Source organism: Ischnura elegans, chromosome 4 (genome assembly GCF_921293095.1).
Source record: "Ischnura elegans chromosome 4, ioIscEleg1.1, whole genome shotgun sequence".
Taxonomy (NCBI): domain Eukaryota; kingdom Metazoa; phylum Arthropoda; class Insecta; order Odonata; family Coenagrionidae; genus Ischnura; species Ischnura elegans.
This window is the reverse complement of record NC_060249.1, coordinates 21,309,324-21,327,128: the sequence shown is the minus strand read 5'-3', so window position 1 is coordinate 21,327,128 and position 17,805 is coordinate 21,309,324. Positions and strand designations below refer to the sequence as shown.

The following is a 17,805-nucleotide window of genomic DNA, read 5'->3' as shown; positions in this document are numbered from 1 at the left end:
TTTTATTACATCATTTTATTATTTTTAGTCGTCCCATGTCGATTGCTAAATAATATTCATCTAGTATGTTTCACGTAGACTTCTGATATAAAAATTCTGAACATTAATAGAGACTTTTTTGGCCTTAAACAGTTTTCTGTGTATTCATTACGTGCTTGATCTTGTGCATTGATATGATTCAATATGTTTGAGTGAGTCCCAAACGGTGACATAGTGCTAACGATCTATGTGGGTCTCTATTCTTTTTTGATTAAAAAAAAATATCCACACTTAAAGGGCTTTGTCTAATTTTCACCACTCCTAGTCCTCGTTATTACGCTAATTAAACCTAACATTTCAGATTTTTATGCTAGTAATATTTTATTATTCAGAACTTTAGAAAATAAAGCCTTGTTGTGCCACCTTTTAAACTTTCAGCTTTGGGGTACTGCTAATTACATCTGCAAAATACCCCACTTTCAGTTTGAGAATCAGGGTCAGTGATAACTACAAATACATTTTTCCCTTGAAGCCCCCTCGGATTGTGTTTGGCAGAGGGTGTACTTAGTGTGCGTGTTTATATTCAAACGAGTCGATAGGCGCTTGATTTCATCAAGCGGGTTCGAGAGGGGGGTTGGAACATGTTTGTGTGACGCGTGTTCGAGTATTGGGTCCATAAGTTGCTTAAAAAGGGAAAGAAAACACTTAAATATCGTTTTAATAGATGAAGTAGACGGAGGATACGCTCTTTCGCTCTCAACAATACTTAACGTCGTCTTAGTAACCACGATGATATAAGCGTTAAGACCGTTTTGAATAGAATATTTACGTAATGGAGAGAAATATAAAATTAACGACGGATGCACTTGTGAAATCTCGCCGATTTTTTCGTATTTTGACCTTTGTCCTAGAATTGTAGCTTTTTTCTTTCTGATTATGAAGATTTGAACCCAACATACTTAAAAAAATATAACAGCTTTTTTTTTTTACTATCGGAATGAGACCAATGCAATGCACCAATACTCAGCCGATCAAGTTAATTTCGAAGACAGAAATCCAAAAAGCGCGGATCTATTAAATGTTACCACTTTTTAACCGAGAAAAGCTCATACGCTCTGTCCTCAAAATCCAGCATTCGTATATTCCTTGAGGTTTATTTATAAAAATTCGACAATTCATGCACATCATAACTGTTCATCTATTCTTAAATATATGAGTGCGGAATAATCTGAAAGATAGCTATCACCTGGCCTGTAAATTATTTTCACACACAGCCATAAAATTAGCTATTCTAAAACCTGCTCTTATTTGTGAGGTGGGAGATGGCAATATGAACGTGAAATATCGGGACACAAAAGTATCACCATGCACGAAAGTTTTTTTTTATTAACAATACACATGAAAATAGATATTCTAAAATATATTTTTATTATCACTGAATAGATGGCGCCACCAACGCAAATCAGCGTAACACGGCTTTCATGACCGGTCGCGCAAGATTTTTTCATAATCATTACATATTCACAGCAAATTGTCTTCGCCGGATTAACTCAATTTTTGGTTATGGCATTCATTTGTCGTGACGCCTTACGCGAACCTTATTAGATATCGATTCCCGACTACTTGAATCCCATATAATGTAAAACATTCTTAAACGATGAATTACGTGAGGGTGTAGTCTCCGTAACCCCAAATTTCAGCGTTGGTAAAGAAGTATGCAACAGGCATAACATATAGGCCCTACGCATGCTAGAAAATGTAATTACAAATTTTAATAGCAAAATATCCGTAATTTCGTGTAGTTAAATAACCATGGGAAAAAGCAACCCTGGTATATAATGGTCAGTATTACCGGTTATTATGATTGAAATTATTCCGCACATTAGGCAATCAATAATGCGACTGAAATGATTTGATGAAAGAATGGGTAAGGATGCGCCTTGAATATTGAATTTTTCGTATTTCAATGATGCATAATGTAGTATGTAATTTTGGAAAGGAGATATATTATCAAAGGGAAATTAAAACTGTTAAAACCAATCAAATATTAAAAAAACATAAATACAGTTAAGCATTTTGAAATGGTGTAATGCATGCAAACGTCATTGAAAGTAAAAAATAAGTCAATGTTTAAACCAAAATAATGAATTGGTTACGCTTACGTGTAGTAGAGTTGGTTTACCAGACATCAACAATCCCTTCCAGCCTTAGCAACCACTTCGAAATCCTGAATGAAATCGTACGTAAAAACGATATGAGTGTATCGCCATTTACTTTACATTGAAATTAAATGTCGATATAAAATGAAAACTATGGTTGCCATGGAGCCCTTATTATAACGAAACATCTATATTACCGATCAGGTACTACCCTGAAAATATCAGAGAGGTACGGTCAATAGCAAAGGAGAAAATGAGTCCTATCGATATAATTTCATATCCATATATTTTCATTAGGAATCGTTACTCATCAAAATTATTTGTATGTGTGCATCGAGCTTTTCTATCTTACCAATGTATTAAAATTTATATGCCCGTAACTATGTAAATAAGTCTAAAAAAGGCATCTATCGAATGCACACTTTGATCGATAATTAGTTCGGCTCTAATCATTCGATCCGCTTGATTTAACATTTGTCTGATAAAACATATTATCAGATTTTATATATCTGACTTTCATATTCAAAACTTGATTAACAAAAAAGTTATTAGCGATTAAAGCGTAACTAAGGAGATTAGTATCGATATAACTCGCACATGAATCGATCGAGCGAAATGGTCATCATTGCAAAAGTTGACTTTTTTGATAAAAGTAATACCTTGAAAATTTCATTCATCAAGCTGAAACGGTTGCTAAGATATCCAAGATTGTATGCTCCACAAAAAAATGGCGACAATGATTTTTCGCGTGCAGGATATTTTTCGGAATTTTATTATGAATTAACAAAGATGGTTACGGGAAAAGTAAGGTAGATAGTGAGGGTACGAAGTACCCTCTACGGTTTTTCTAGGAGATTCCAAATTTTCATATGGCACATGCCTCAACGCCGAAATCCGAGTTTGAAAATTCGCCCTTCACAACAATTTAAAATCGAAATCCCTTATTCCTCGGAATTGTTTCGACGTATGAACATTTCAAGATAGCCAAAAAATCATCCAAAAAATCCTACACCTTATATTTCAAGGAATTTATCCTACGATTATTGCAAGTTGGTCAAAAAAATTCGTAAACTTTTTCCATAAGAAAAGCATAGAAAACGTTCAAAAAATAATAAAAAATACTAAATATCAATTGGTCGCCATGACAAACGTCCCAAAAAATCTACTTTATGTCCATTGAATATCATGTTCCTCAGACGTTTAAAAGCACAAAATAAAAGCGAAAAAGTTTTAGTCCCATAAGGCTCCCATGTTAATTCAAGTCGATATATCTCGAAAAATGATCGACTTTTTCAAGTTTTCAGATTTTTTCTCCCGATGAATTTTTTTTACTTTTACGTCCAATAAGCCAAATACCCCCACCTATCACAGTTTGGGCTGCGAATAGTGATGAATTAGTCAGTCAGTGAGTGAAATTGCAGCCTTATATATGCGTTTAATGCGCGTGTCAAGTACTAGCTCAGGTTATTTGTGCGGAAGAAAAGAACTTAGATGAGCCCTAGCAGCTCTCGTAGTTTATTTACATGAGAACTGCAGTCACTTGGCTGCTTAGTGTACGAAGCTAGAAGAAAATATCCATCACTGCTAGCGTAACAACGCGGTTCAATTGATGGGAGAGGGTGGTATGCAGAAGCCCTGGGGCGAATACGGTCTAGCGGAGAATGACTTGGCAGCAGTGAGCGAAGACTTGGGGAGCCTCGAGAAGGCTGGCTTAACTCGATTCCTTGAGTGAGCCGGTTGGGAAAAAGTTAGTAGGGTAAGAGTGAAAGGGAGCAGAGCCAGGGGCAACTCTTCAAGGTTCCGACAGAAGGAGACTATCAGCGCTTTTTTATTCTTAAACCAGTGGTTGGAAGAGAGAGAGAAACCTCGACGGGTCAAGTGGCAGGCAGGGAGCTGAAAACTGGAGGGGATGGAGATGTTCGGTACACTTCTGCAAAAGGAGTTAGCTGTGTGGGGGTTACATTCTCTTGCCATTTTTCTCCTCTCTACGATGGTAAGTGGGTCTGAGGGTAGCCGCGGGCAGTATTCGAGGCGCTGTGAACTCCCTTGCAAGGGTGGTCGTTATACGCTAGGCCAACTTGGAGCCGGAAAGGTCGCAGTGGCCTCGGAATTCTTCGAGTTAGGAAAGAAACCTTTTTGTATGTAGTGGATATGAAGGGGACACTGACGGAGAAATAACGTAAATTTTGGCTAGGCTCACCGGCCTATCGCATTCTCGATGAAAAGACTGAAAGAATCCTACGAATATTCTCTGGAAGCCTCTCTTTCTGAAATTCCTCGTTTTAAATCTTCAGCGTACCTTCTAGACTATCCTCAATTCTCTTTCTCAGCAGGATATGATTCTATTCAAATAACTATGCCGTAAAACTTCTGATATTTTTGGAAAAAGATGTTGTATTTGACGCAATGCCATCCCAAATATGAAAAGAATTTACTCTTCCATAAATATATTTTCTTGTCCTTGCTAATATACCAGAAAAATGTGATATCTAGGTTATTCTTTGAAAATATCCTTCAGGTATACACATCTAAGGTTTATAAAAAAATGTTGAAGTAAGATTCATCTTGTGTCCTGCCAACGTATTGCGTCTTTTTGGTTTTCCAACAAGCAAACTCAATCTCACTCATCGAAGTTTCGGAATTCGAATCCGGTCCAAGACTCTACCGATAATATTCAGTTCCGAGCATCTTCAAAGAGGTGCTGATTAATAGCCCGAGAGCTGAACTCAAACTTACACCTAGCTAAAAAAATACTTCGAAAGGGTTTGAATATAACTCAATATGCGAAGTGATTCATCGCAGTCGTAAGTATTAGAGAGTTTCCATTGAAGCATCCGTACTCCTTTCATTGACTTTGCAGTGTTCGGCGTGATGGATAACATTCTATGGCATGGAATATTTTGGATTGGCGTAGAGACAAAGAGTATAAAAAATTGGAAATTTGAGTATTTCGACCATGTCGCCGCTGGAAATTATCATTTAAGGTGCCTTAATGCATGAAGTTTCTAACTAATGTAACCAAATACGTAACAGTCGAATATATTTTAAGATCTTTAATGAGAACACATGGATGTGAACCACTTCTATGGCACACTATTTCGTTTACTATTCAGAGGGTTTATTTTCTGCCATGCATTTTTCTTAACTACTCCTCAGTAGTGCAGTTGCACAAAAATGAGACTGTCATAAGCATTTTTTTCATATTAATTATTTCCGACTTTGTTCTCATTCTCTTGGACCAAATTTCTGAATAGATCATAAACTGTCAAGCTCTAATATGGTTCACTGTAGTCCCAATCGATATTGTGAATTTATTATTAACGCTTATGTATCTGTTTTCAGCCCTGCCGGAGGAGGGTCCTCGCATCTCGGGAGGCCGCCCTCGCTACCAGGTTGGCGACACAGTCCGCGTCAATTGTACCTCTGGGCGGTCCAAACCGGCAGCACAGCTCATTTGGTTCATCAATGGAGACCAGGTGAGGAAAGAGTTGATTTTTCGTCCATCAAAAATCCAGTCCAAAAAGTTATTTCAAAGCTTAATAATTCACAAACTTTTAGGATGCATAAAGCAGGCACTTATAGTCGAGTACATGTCATTGCTTGAAGTGATTTCCTCAATGTCTTGTGTTGTCCAACTCCACAGGTGTGCGCGGAGTATGTTTTGAAAGAATTTGGGAACAATTCTCTTATTTGTCTAATTTATGAATACTTTAAAATATGAATTGAATAAAACAGCTCAAACAATGGGCCATTAGATGACAATAACGTCGTAATTACAGGAGAAATCAAAACAAATCACGGCTTTTCAAGGCCTAGCTTGCCCAAGTGGCCAGGCCCCGACCAGGTGTTAAAAACAATAGGGTTACCGCCGGCGTTGGAATATTTTTTTGCTTTTTTCACATATGTTAAAGAAAACACTTCACCTAGTCTTATAAAAAGAATTTTTATGTAAATATATTTTAATAAGCTACTTTTCTCCCACTTCATGTAAAACAATAGTATAAAATTATCGTCCTCTTTTTGTCACGCAACGGCACCAGAGAGCAGGTATAAATCTATGAAACTGTGTTACAATAAAAGTAATATAATATTTAGATGAGAATGAAATACTTTATCCCATTTAGATATTCCAATAGCGCTAGCTGGAACTTAATCCTTAGGATTTTTTAAGGAAACAGTAAAATTCCGTTCCTTTGGAAGTTTTGTTATTTTTATCGGCCTTAAAATCATCAACGACGAATTTAAATGTCAATTGGAACCTACTCAATTGCTCTTAACCAAATTTAAATATTATTGCTAAGTTTCAGAAGCCTACCTGGGAAGCATTATTTTATGATTTTGTCCACTTATTTTCGATTTCAAGCGTCTGTGCATTGTTATTTTCAGGTTATAGTTCCTGTGATCATACGCGGATTGTGAGTGAAACTAACTGAATCTGTGGCCATGAGGCTCAGTTAAATACCCAAAGCCCAGATCACTGGCATTAATAATTCTTTCCCTTACTCAGGCGGATTCCTCGTTCCTGCGTGGTCCCTTCAGCGCGAGTGACCGGGAGGGGCTGGAGACTTCGACGCTGGGATTGGAGTTCAAGGTGCGGCCCAAGCATTTTCGCCGCAACGGTGACATGAAGCTCAAGTGCCTGGCGACCATCGCCACGGTGTACTGGCGCAGCAACGAGGAGAGCGTGGAGGGCGATCGGCCGCAGAAAGCCCCCGCGCTCGAGATCCGCAAGGGACAAGGTGACACGGCCGCTGCGGCTGCCGCATCCGCCGTCGCTTCCGGAGAGTACGGAGCCGATAGGAATGGAGGTGAGGGTCAATAGCGTAAGACTATTATAACTGGGTAATCTATTGAAATGAATTGTCGGCGCTTCGGATAGGGGCTAACTTAAGTGGCCGTGTAGACAAGTCCAACTTGCAGAGACGGTTCCTCCGTTTAGCGTTTTGAATATTTTTCTGGGGATATTGGTGGTAAATTCCAGTGTTTGATCATTTACCGAGTAGAACTTCATGTACAAGGCTCAATTGAGTTTTTTTGTGATTTATTCTTGGCTATTAGAGGAGACTGGAAATTTGATTGGAAATAGCCCAGCCCAATTTCAAGCCCGCAATTCATTTGGAAGTAGTCAAAATTATTTTGAAAATTAAGAGTATGTCGGGTTACACAATCTTCAGGCGGTAACCAATCACCAGCAAGTAGCATAGAACAAGATTCCCCCATGCACACCATACGGTAATATTAAATCATTCGTAATAATAAATATAATGTATGTCAATTTATTTTGGTGGTTTGATCTCCCGCCGAGCATGAATCGGTCTATACTACACATACTATAACACAAAGACATCTGAAAAGTAAATTTTAGAAATGCCAATTGTTAGTAATATATTTAGTATACCCATGCGATGTGAGGATAACATAATGTAGCTACCGCGAAAAAACCGCACTGTTTCGGCGCCGTAAAAGGCTACACTTCAGATCAGATTCTTCACTTCCGATCATACCCTTACATTCCAATCCTCACATCAGCTTATTCATGAACCCCCCTGATTTTTTTACTCTTGATTTCTATGCCACTAATAGCGTTTTTATCTCGCTTTGAAAATGTATATTGGGTACACTAATGAAAATCTCATTTCACTCATTATTTTTCAGGCTCAGAGACGAGGTCTACTGTCTTTTGGGGCTTCCACCAAGTGCTCCTACTTCTATTCCCAGCCAGCTATAGTATCCTTGTCTCATCCATGACCAGCGTACAACGTCACGCTAGGTAACGACGACCCAGTGCGACCGTGTCAGTTCGATGGAAGTGAGAAAGCGTCATCGTTCCACTTACGGTGAGCCTCAACTCCTGAATAATAAACTCCTCACACATCGACTTCTCAATCTTCTTCGGGGGATTATAGCCACACTTTTCTACTTGGAAACATGATCAATGTAATAGGTGAAGGAATATTTTGGAGAAACAGGTGTGAAGTTTTGAAAAAAAAAAACAGGACTCGCGAAAATGTGTTACTCCATTTTTGTATTCATGTTCTAAGTGAGTGATTTGGACTTCTTTTGCTATTTGGATCTCTAACGATCAAGTATTGAAAACGAACACAGAACTTTGGTGAATTAGGGGCAGTATACATGTGACTTCCAATGGCCGAATCTATTATCCATTGAGTGTGTGCAAGTAGGTGGCTCGTGATGAATTATCTTTCCCAATAATATGAGAACGTGGTTGTCTTATTTCCACTACAACGTTTCGCAGCACTAGTGCTTCATGGACGTGCAGTATCAAATGTTGCTGAAGAAAGTTTTGGTGATATATGCCCTGGGAATCGGTGGTTTTGTTAAGAAGTGGGCGCATATTGATGAGAAGCCTTTTGAAGAAGATTTGAATGGGAAATAATTCATAGTTAATTAGAAGGAAAAAAAACATTTATAAGTTGCTTACCTAAACCGTGTGGGCAAACGTTCTCTCTGTAACATGTTGAATACTCTGTGTAAGATGCTTCCCACTGTTGAAACTTGTCCCATTCCAACGCTGTGCTTAATTGTCTGGAGGGATCATCCATTTCGTATAGGAAAGGGTAAGTGTATTTCATGTTACGCTGTGAAAAAGTTATGTTTGAATTTGATTCCTTAGAAGTTATGTTTAACGCCTTCATCCATAAGAGCGTTTTTCAACCAGCAAAGAATGTTTATGAAAGTAAATAATGCATACTTTTTGTTTCAGACAATCCAAAACAATGCATCTCTCTCCCAACCTAGCTGACGCAGTTTTTGATTGTGAATTACTCCTGGCTGTCATAGGAGACTGTGTGTGGCAGGAGATATTATCCGGGATGGACGTGAAGTGAATGAACAAAGCGGGATAATTTTTATGGAGGTCAATTTCAGCCTCAGTATTCATCTGTTATTTGACATTCGTTATTCCCTGGCTGTGTAAGGCTCGCCGAATTGCTCTGTGTGCTATGTGAAGCTGTTTTTGTGAGTACAGTCATTCAGTGAGCGAACATACCCAATCAAAGACGAAGTGCTTAAGGTATATGTTTTGTTATGACTTTTGGCTCCTCTACCGTCTCACGGATTATTCTTTTTTGTGCAAGTCTCCAAAGTCAGAGTGATATTTTGAATGGACAACTGAGGGTGTAGAAACGATCTCAAGTTCAGACACTTCACCCAAACTTCTCTTTTCTTCAATGATTAGTCCCAAATTCTCTCTTATCTTCAAGGAGCAATGAATTGGGATAGTGAGAAGAACATCCTCAGTCAATCAGTCTTTGAAGTTGGCATGAATGGGTTTTCATGAAAATGGTAACATTCAAATGAAGCGAATGATTTTTTTTTTTATCAGACAAATATTTATGGTGTAACCTCTGATATTATAATGATATAATGTCAACATTATCCCCTTTTACATGTATATGAAACTAAATGTGTCGCTATCAAGCATGTATTTTAAAATTAATAATTCCCAAAAATTCCTAGATCAATTCCCAATTGTTTTTAATAAGTCGATGAGTACGTGAGCGATAAGTGAAGGCAAGGCCATATTTATTTTTTTACCGCCAGGATCCAGTGAGCATTATTTCGATGTTTTTGATGGAGTAGATTTTTTCCACGATTCCATCAATGTTTTTCGCCGTACAATGTTCACTCCGAGCATAATTCCATATTTCCTTCAGTTGACCCAAAAAATTGGAATTTTACTAGCTATATCAGGTCATTTTTTTGTAATTTCTTTGTTTATTGCCATTTTATTTCACCACCGCTTTCAAATAATTTTTGAAGTAAGAGACACGAAAATGTTTAAGCAGTATCAAAATGTTGTACCTTGTATCCACTTACATAGGTAGATTTTATTTATTCATATTACATTTTAGTTTCGCCCAGCATTCCTGAATTCGCTCTGTATCAGTCATCCTATTTTTCACGATATTTCACTTTGCGCAATGGCATAATCCATCCTCTTTCGTTTTAGTCAAAATATAGCACCTTATTAAATATACAAAACAATTTCCTTAAAAAATGAGCTGCTAAAAAACTCGTGTGTTTTCCCATTACTACTTTGAACATTTTAATTGAAACTCTAAACACTCATGTTTGGTTTATCAAATACCCGATTTATCACTCGTGCCAAAGGTTTGGTGTGGATATTGGTTTTATTCTTATTTTATCTAGATATATTTTTCCACGTATTTTTTATTTTCAAAATAATGAGCAATCCTCAAATTTTAGAGAAATAAATGTAGAATTTTACTAACCTAACGAGAGGCCATAGAACTGTCGACTTAAAATGAAAAATACCACCCTTATGGATAGAACAACATGGAAAAATTCACCACCTATGCTTTTGATCGTTCCAAAGTTTTGGCATGGTTTGGCAAATGAAATAATGTGAATAAAACTGTCTAGATATGCTTTTAGCAATGTTTCATAGTTAATATTTCACAAAAATTCCAATGATTGGTGCTTAAAAAGTCTGATGATGCTCTATCGGTATGAAATTCTTCTCTGTGTAAAGAAATTTTGAACTTGGAAAAGTTTAATGTTCGTCCGAAACTATTTTGATGGCAGTGAATGATACAGAAATAGGGGATAATAACCTTAAAATCGTTTTTATAGCTTAATTAGCTATGATATGAATCTAGTCTATTGAAAAACAAAAAGAGTTATAATCGTGTACATACATACATCATAGGTACAAGCAAATCTCCATTCTGTCATCATGGAAGAGCCAAAGAATTTGCTAAGTCCCCTTTATAAAACCTTACTTCTAATTTACTGTAGTACATTGCATATTTGAAATATCTTAAAATAATAATAAGTTTTGTTTTATATCTTTAGACTTGTTTTTATTACGTAAATATATTTAATTGCATTGTACTCCCAATTAATAAAATGTAATTCATTTGTAATGACACAACATATTTTGTGAATCAAATGATATACCTTATGGGTAATTGCAAACTAACTGCTGGAGTAACAGGCCTCTAAAATGAGAGCCTTCTTAAGGTGCATTCCTTTTTTTTTGATTGGATTACCTCATGTATTAATTAAAGCAGTCACCTTTGGTATTTCTTAGACTGGCCAAGTCATTTAATATTTCCATTATTTTACATGAAAGAGAACTTTATAATGCATAATGAATTTTTAATAAATGTATGATACTTATCCTAATTCTGTTTTGAATTGTGTAACCCAATTACATTCACTTAAGTCAGTTACATTTAAATTTTCGTCATATTTTATGTAGTTTGCATGCACCCCCGAATGAGAACTTGCGACTCGTATTGGGGGATTTTAATTTCCCGTGGCAGGCTCACATGTGACCAGACGCATTAGGTGTGAATTTCGAAGATACGGGAATACTTCTATAAATACCAAGGGCTTCAAATGATCGCTAGACTACCTTAAGACTGAACTGAATGCTTATTACAGCGCAACTGTTGCTCGTAAATTCCTCGAAGCCGCCCTAAAATTTGCACTTGTATATTTCCGATTTTCCTTAAATAATAAGCATGAAATTGGTAAAAAGTAAAAGGGCAAGTGAAACATATATTTATAATAATTTCTCAAGGAGAACATATTTTATTAAGTTGAATCCTTTCTCGTGGGCGAAGGGAAGATGTCATATTCGTACCCCAGAAATGTGATAAAGGGTTAACACGATTTTTCTTTGCACCTCAAGTTTTCATCAGATTCGTTGAGAGAATCGTTGTTACATACCCAATTTTATATAATTATCCAAGTTTTTATTTAAATTTTGTGTATATATCATTCATTTTCAACGGTCTTCCCAATGGTGACTTTCCATACGAATTTGGGGACGTATATAACTACACATGAGATTCCTGGCAATGCGTTCTTCTTCGCCCAATCCGTTTATCCCTCGATCCGTTCACATATATATGACCTCAACTCTTTCTTATGACCTAATAAACACAACTTTTAATCTTCACCAACCATAGCCATCGTCCCGCTTTTACCCTTTTCTCTACTCTAGGCGTTGACGAATTTTTCTTTGTCTCTCACCCATTCTCCCGCGGTTGGGCCTCGGTGCCTTACTACGGGACTGACAATGACCATGAGTGGCGGAATGGTTGCTGGGGGATTTCCTCCATGAAAAGGAATATCTAACTTAAAAATCTTTATCAATTACCTTTCACTAGAACTGCAGGTGCTAATTTTTTTGATGAATTAACACTTGAAACTGCTACTCTCGATAAAATTTGGAATTGGTCATTTGAGTTAAGAATTCCCAGTCCTGTAATTATCTAAGCTTTTCATGTTAATTTGCCAGATAGGAATACAGCCCGTTTGGTACTTGGTGGCCCTAGTTAGATCGTCGATTTTAACCGCACTGTACAGCATAAATGGCAGCATTTGATTACTCACCGTTCTACCTGAACAGCTAGAACACCTTTGTACTACACTCTGACTGCTGTTGAGTCATACCTTTTAGCCAGTGTCGAGAAGGCATTCCTTGCTCTTCAGCGTGAGTTCAAGAATTGTCAGGGGATGGGCGTGCGGTGTCAACTCCATGAAGATCTCTTCGGATATAACATCCCGCAGATAAGGTGTCGTACTGCTTTTATTATTATCCTTTTTTAAATTTCTAAGGCCTACTTTTATGTAATATTGCATGCTGTTAATTTATTACTTCTTCTTTTTCTATTTATTTTCTATTTAAAACAGGTACCATGGGGAAAATACAATTCCAATTAAGTTTGGGCTCTCCGAATGCGTGAAATTCGATTTCCTTCATGGTAGCATGTTATTCTCAAGGCTTTGTTACACGATCGATTCCCCCTTACGAGTTATTGTCGTAATGAATGAACAGGAAAATACACTTTGTAACCACGCGACTTATGCGAATGTATGAACAGAAAAATTATTTCTTCAAAATAGAACCTATTTCACGTAATCGTGCATTTTCCGTTTCGGTCCACTAAAATCGTTCATGTGTTCACACATCAAGTCATGCTAAGGTAATGTAAAGTGTATCCTGGCGTATAGGCTGGACGGAGAGCAGTCAAAGATGTTTCATCGTCTTCCTCTTTTCACAGTAAAACTCGGATATAGACACCTGAAAAACAGCTTTTGTACTCGGCCAAATTCGGTCGGCTACTGTTGAGTCACTACATTTTAACGGAGAAATGAGCAAATCGGAAACCAGGGACCGAATGCGGCTATGCTCGACGACGAATCCTCGAGCACAGTCACAATCCCCAGCTGCCTGAGAAATCGTGCCTCACTTTTCGCAGTACCTAGGAACGCTTCTACTAGGTAGAGATATGAGCATAGATTACTGTAGCATTTATAGCACATAGTATTAATGAATTTAAGCAAAACAATTGTTGGCAAACGCCTTAGCAGCTGCCGATACACCCGAATCCCTTCATATACGGCGGTTGACCGTGGACTTGAGACGATGGAACGATCGAGCACAGTCACACTCGACTTCATCGAGGCTGGAGAGTACGCACTCGATTCCGACACTAGCCAATTGAAATTTGACGTATTCGGTAGACGATGTTGTTGGTGCTACTCAGTAACGGAGTTGACGCAGCTTGCCTTCTCTGAGTGTGATTCGCGCTGGCTCTGGAAGGTTGGTTTTATGTTTATCCTTATTCAGTGCCTCTGAAATGATATTTAAATATTCTTTTTGTATCAAAACTACTCTCATTTTTACTTTTACCCCTGTTTTTATAATATTGCACTTAATCTCAAATCCGCGCAAGGTTTATCAAGGTCAACCAATCAATCTCGTTTCAATAACCATCACGGTACCAGCGAAAATCATTTTCATGGCAGTCAGGCTATGTGTACTCTTAGAGGCCCGTTACATATTATGTACATTATTAATGCATTCACGCATGAACGCGAAAATGCACCTTATAAAGACACATTCGGTGCGAACAAATTAATGTCTGTAGGTCTTCCGTGAAAGGTTTTAGGTAAGTGGAACGATGCGCTCACTGTCATAGCTGCAATCGTCTCAACACGTGTGAAGCAATGTCAAAAACTCAACAGACAAAAGCCTACTTGACCTGACCGATATTTTAAACCTGAACGCACAGGTTCACGTAATTTGTATCGAAATGCAATTCCCATGGGTCCATTATTTTATGCATGGTGGAGGTATTTAGTTTGAGGTGAAGTCTTTGTTTCCTTACATGTACAGTTTATCCTTAGGAAATTAAACTAGCTTCACAGTGCATCTATTACAAATATTGCTGCATTTCTTCATTGACGCTGGATTAAGCAGTTTGAGAAGGTTATGCTCCTCCATTGTTTATCTCAAAATATGTCTCAGCATCAACAGTCAGCAATGCGATAATGGGTTTGACGCGGCTTTTCCTCCGGTTCAATCCTTTCACGTTTGTCCTGATTCTCCCTGGCATCATTCATCGCCTGCTCCAAATATCTCTTTCGAGGTCTTTCTTCGCCCGTCTATCATTAAACACGTTCTTCTAGGGTTGCACTTCTTATGGCTATAGCAGCTTCTCATCCACTCCTTTTCATGTTCTGTTCTGTCATACTCTCCTATGCTATTATATCATTTCTCAAAATCAATCCTCCCAATTAACAAGTTACGTATTCACTTGAAATGAAGAATTGATCCTATACTGCTCCCTCTATGTTCCATTGATACTCAATCGAAAGAATATTACTTCTCTTACGAGAAGATTTTTGTTTTTTTTTTGTTTCGAGTAAAGAAGAATGGTATAGTTGAGAGTAAAAAGGGATAATTTTTTTAAATATATAGATATTCATATAAATCCTAATGGAGTAGGTTCATATCACAGCTTCTAAAGATTCAATAGAGTAATAAGTAAAATGTTATTTATTGTTTAAGTCTTAAGCGCCTAATTTCATGCCATTTTAAGGATAGGATGTATTCTGCCGCATGATAATAAGAAATTATCAATCCCACCCGATTAGTAATATTTTTTTCCTTTTTTTTGACGTATAGCCGCTAGCATCAACTCGCGAGGCCCGTGCCCGCCGTGGGGTAAAAAACTTATCCGGCGACTTTCATACATCATTTTGTTAATTCCCACTGCAGATGAAATGTGCTGGTCTTTTCATTTGCTCCTCCAAATGCTATTCAGCTGCTGCGGTAGGCTTTTTTTTTCAAATTGGGAAGCTTTCATTGGAGATGGAATTGGGCCGAGACAAACATCTTCTTGCTTCGGGGCAGGTCGCTGACGAGACGAGCAATGCGATCGAGGTCGAGGCATTACGGGCGATTCATTGATGCACTTCCGAGAGAGCAGTAATTAGGCCAATTACACGAGGAAAAGGAGTATTTTCCTCCGTATGTATCCAAGCATCCAAAACTTTTCTTTTATTTCGAAGTGAAAGTTTCCCACACCTCAAAAAGGGAAATGATATCAAAAACTTCTTCATTTCGCGAACTTAATGAACCATTTACTGCACCATTAAATTGTTTCAGCTTCCTTTAACCGAACTCTTAGAAGACTTTACAAGAGTTTTTCTTTTTTTTTTAATTTTTATTTGATAATCATAAATTTCACGGCAGGAGTTTGTTATGAGTCATATAATTCCATTTAATTACAATATCAGTGCCACACCGTCGAGTTCGCAGAATTAAAATAACAAGTTTGCTTAAATTTCAATGATTTTACATCGCCATTTGTGCAGCTAGATTTTCACTGTGGTTGGTCCTATTAGTTTCCTGGCTGATAAGAATTTCAACACAGCAGTTCTAATTTTAAATTATAAATTAAAGTACATTATTATATGGAAATATTTTATACGTAAACGCATAAGTAGGTAAGATTTCATAGATTATGGCTAAATGCTTGCCAAGCGATTTCAAACACGTCCTAAACTTTCGATCTTGGTTGATATAACTAATACTATACTTAGTTCAAAATAATTGTTCACTGCATTACACCACGCTCTAAATAAAAATAGGTCTTCCTTGTAATTAATGAACTTAAATTTCATCCTCGTATCTTAGCCTGCAAAGAAGCCTTCATTTAATGAAACATATGAAGAGAATCCATGTACAATGAGATAAGTCGTGCTCCCACTACGTAATAAGAACCAGACAATCAAGTCTGTTTCACATTAGGCTTCTGATAAAATTATATGTATGGAATGAAATATGTGACAGACAAACAGGGTGAAACTATTTGGCTGAAAAAAAGGTTTTATATTTGAAATAGAATAGAAGATATTTGAGCTTGAAGGCTGTGTTAATGTTTGAGCAAAAATTATCAGCTCAATATTTAGGTCATATAAAGAATATGCACGCCTTCATTTCATCTAAATAGAATTTTCCTGCTTGAGCGATCATATTTATTTTTGGACAATTTTACGGCATGAAATTTCATTTTTACAGAAGTAAACACCAATGAACCTAACTATTACTGTACATAAAGGAACATAATTATGATCAATAGTCACGAAATAATATTGCGCAGCATTTAATTATGGATAAATTTCCAAATCGATGTTGGATCGAATTGATCTTCGTGTACGCTCTAGTGTTCATGTTTTTCATTTCGATTAACCCAATGGGATCGAAGGAGAAAAACGTCCACGCGTTTGGCAATAGCTTGTCCTTGTTATCCGCGATTCTCAGGGAAACTCTCCGTAGCGTGGTAATTTTTTTCTTTTTGCGGATTACCGGGTGTGTCTGGGTTACAAGCCCCATGCGTCGATTTCCCTCGCCTCGCCAGCGGACACGTTGGAGTGATTTAGTAAGAGGCATTAATCACGGCTTCGAGTCCTCGTGGGCATTTATCATGTGTCCTCGTATTCGCGAGCCATGCTTCTCTGCTGTTGTCATTCGATTCGGAATTTCAGCTCTCAACGATTGCGCCCGGCACCTGAGCAAGCTTCGTCCAGAATCCATCCCCAATGAGAGGCAACGTGACGACGAAAGCCACCGTCAGGCAAAAAACTGCGCGAATCCCTGATTAGTGGATGGCGATTATGAAGCTGATTCATTCCCAGAATCAAAGCCTTAACCTTGATAATTCCGATGGCTTTCAGGCTATTTTACAAACCTATTAATCCACTGCAAAACAGCTTTCCTTTGGTAGATGTGGGTGGCAACCAACTTCCTTGCCTATTTTCATACATGGATTGATATTTGTATTCCACGACTAGGTTGTGGTTCGATTAAGTGTTCTTCAATTTTCTGTGGAGATACAGTCTTAATGGCAGAAATGTTATTTTCGCTCGCCAATGGATTTAACCATATGGCTCCCATGTAGTTGGTTAGTTTTCTCGCTTTATAGTTTCTTATGCTATGAATATATTCCAACTGAGTAATTGGTATCATTCACTCGCAGAAATAATGGAAGGGTGAAACATGGGAATAGGAAGGTAAACTCTCATCATGTAGAGGTGATTGGACGCATTGGTGCTAGTTGATTGGTTTGTAATGCACCATATTTAGTTTATTTGGTTACCTGTTTTTCCCGAATTTTTCGTCCTTTCACCTTGATTTTTTAATTTCTCTTTCAGGTTTTTTTACCTGAACTTATTCCTACAGGTTTCACTTATTATTTTAAGTACCCCTGTTGTAGTGAAAATGGTAAAAATTTAAAGAGGATAAAATTTCACATGTATCACAGAAAGCATTGATATTCACTTAAGTTTTCGGTTTACGTTGTTCAGTATGTCTCATACA

General features: G+C 37.5%; 1 protein-coding gene across 1 annotated transcript in view; it reads left to right on the top strand.

The window, feature by feature from the left end:
* LOC124157130 overlaps positions 1-11,303 on the top strand; it is a 282,883-nt gene extending 271,580 nt beyond the window's left edge. Inside the window, exons 4-7 of the mRNA XM_046531634.1 lie at positions 5,481-5,614; positions 6,646-6,946; positions 7,794-8,716; positions 8,863-11,303. Coding sequence (XP_046387590.1) covers positions 5,481-5,614; positions 6,646-6,946; positions 7,794-7,912 — 554 coding nt within the window. The 3' untranslated portion in view covers positions 7,913-8,716; positions 8,863-11,303. The remainder of the gene's footprint in view (positions 1-5,480; positions 5,615-6,645; positions 6,947-7,793; positions 8,717-8,862) is intronic.
* Positions 11,304-17,805: the final 6,502 nt, after the last annotated feature.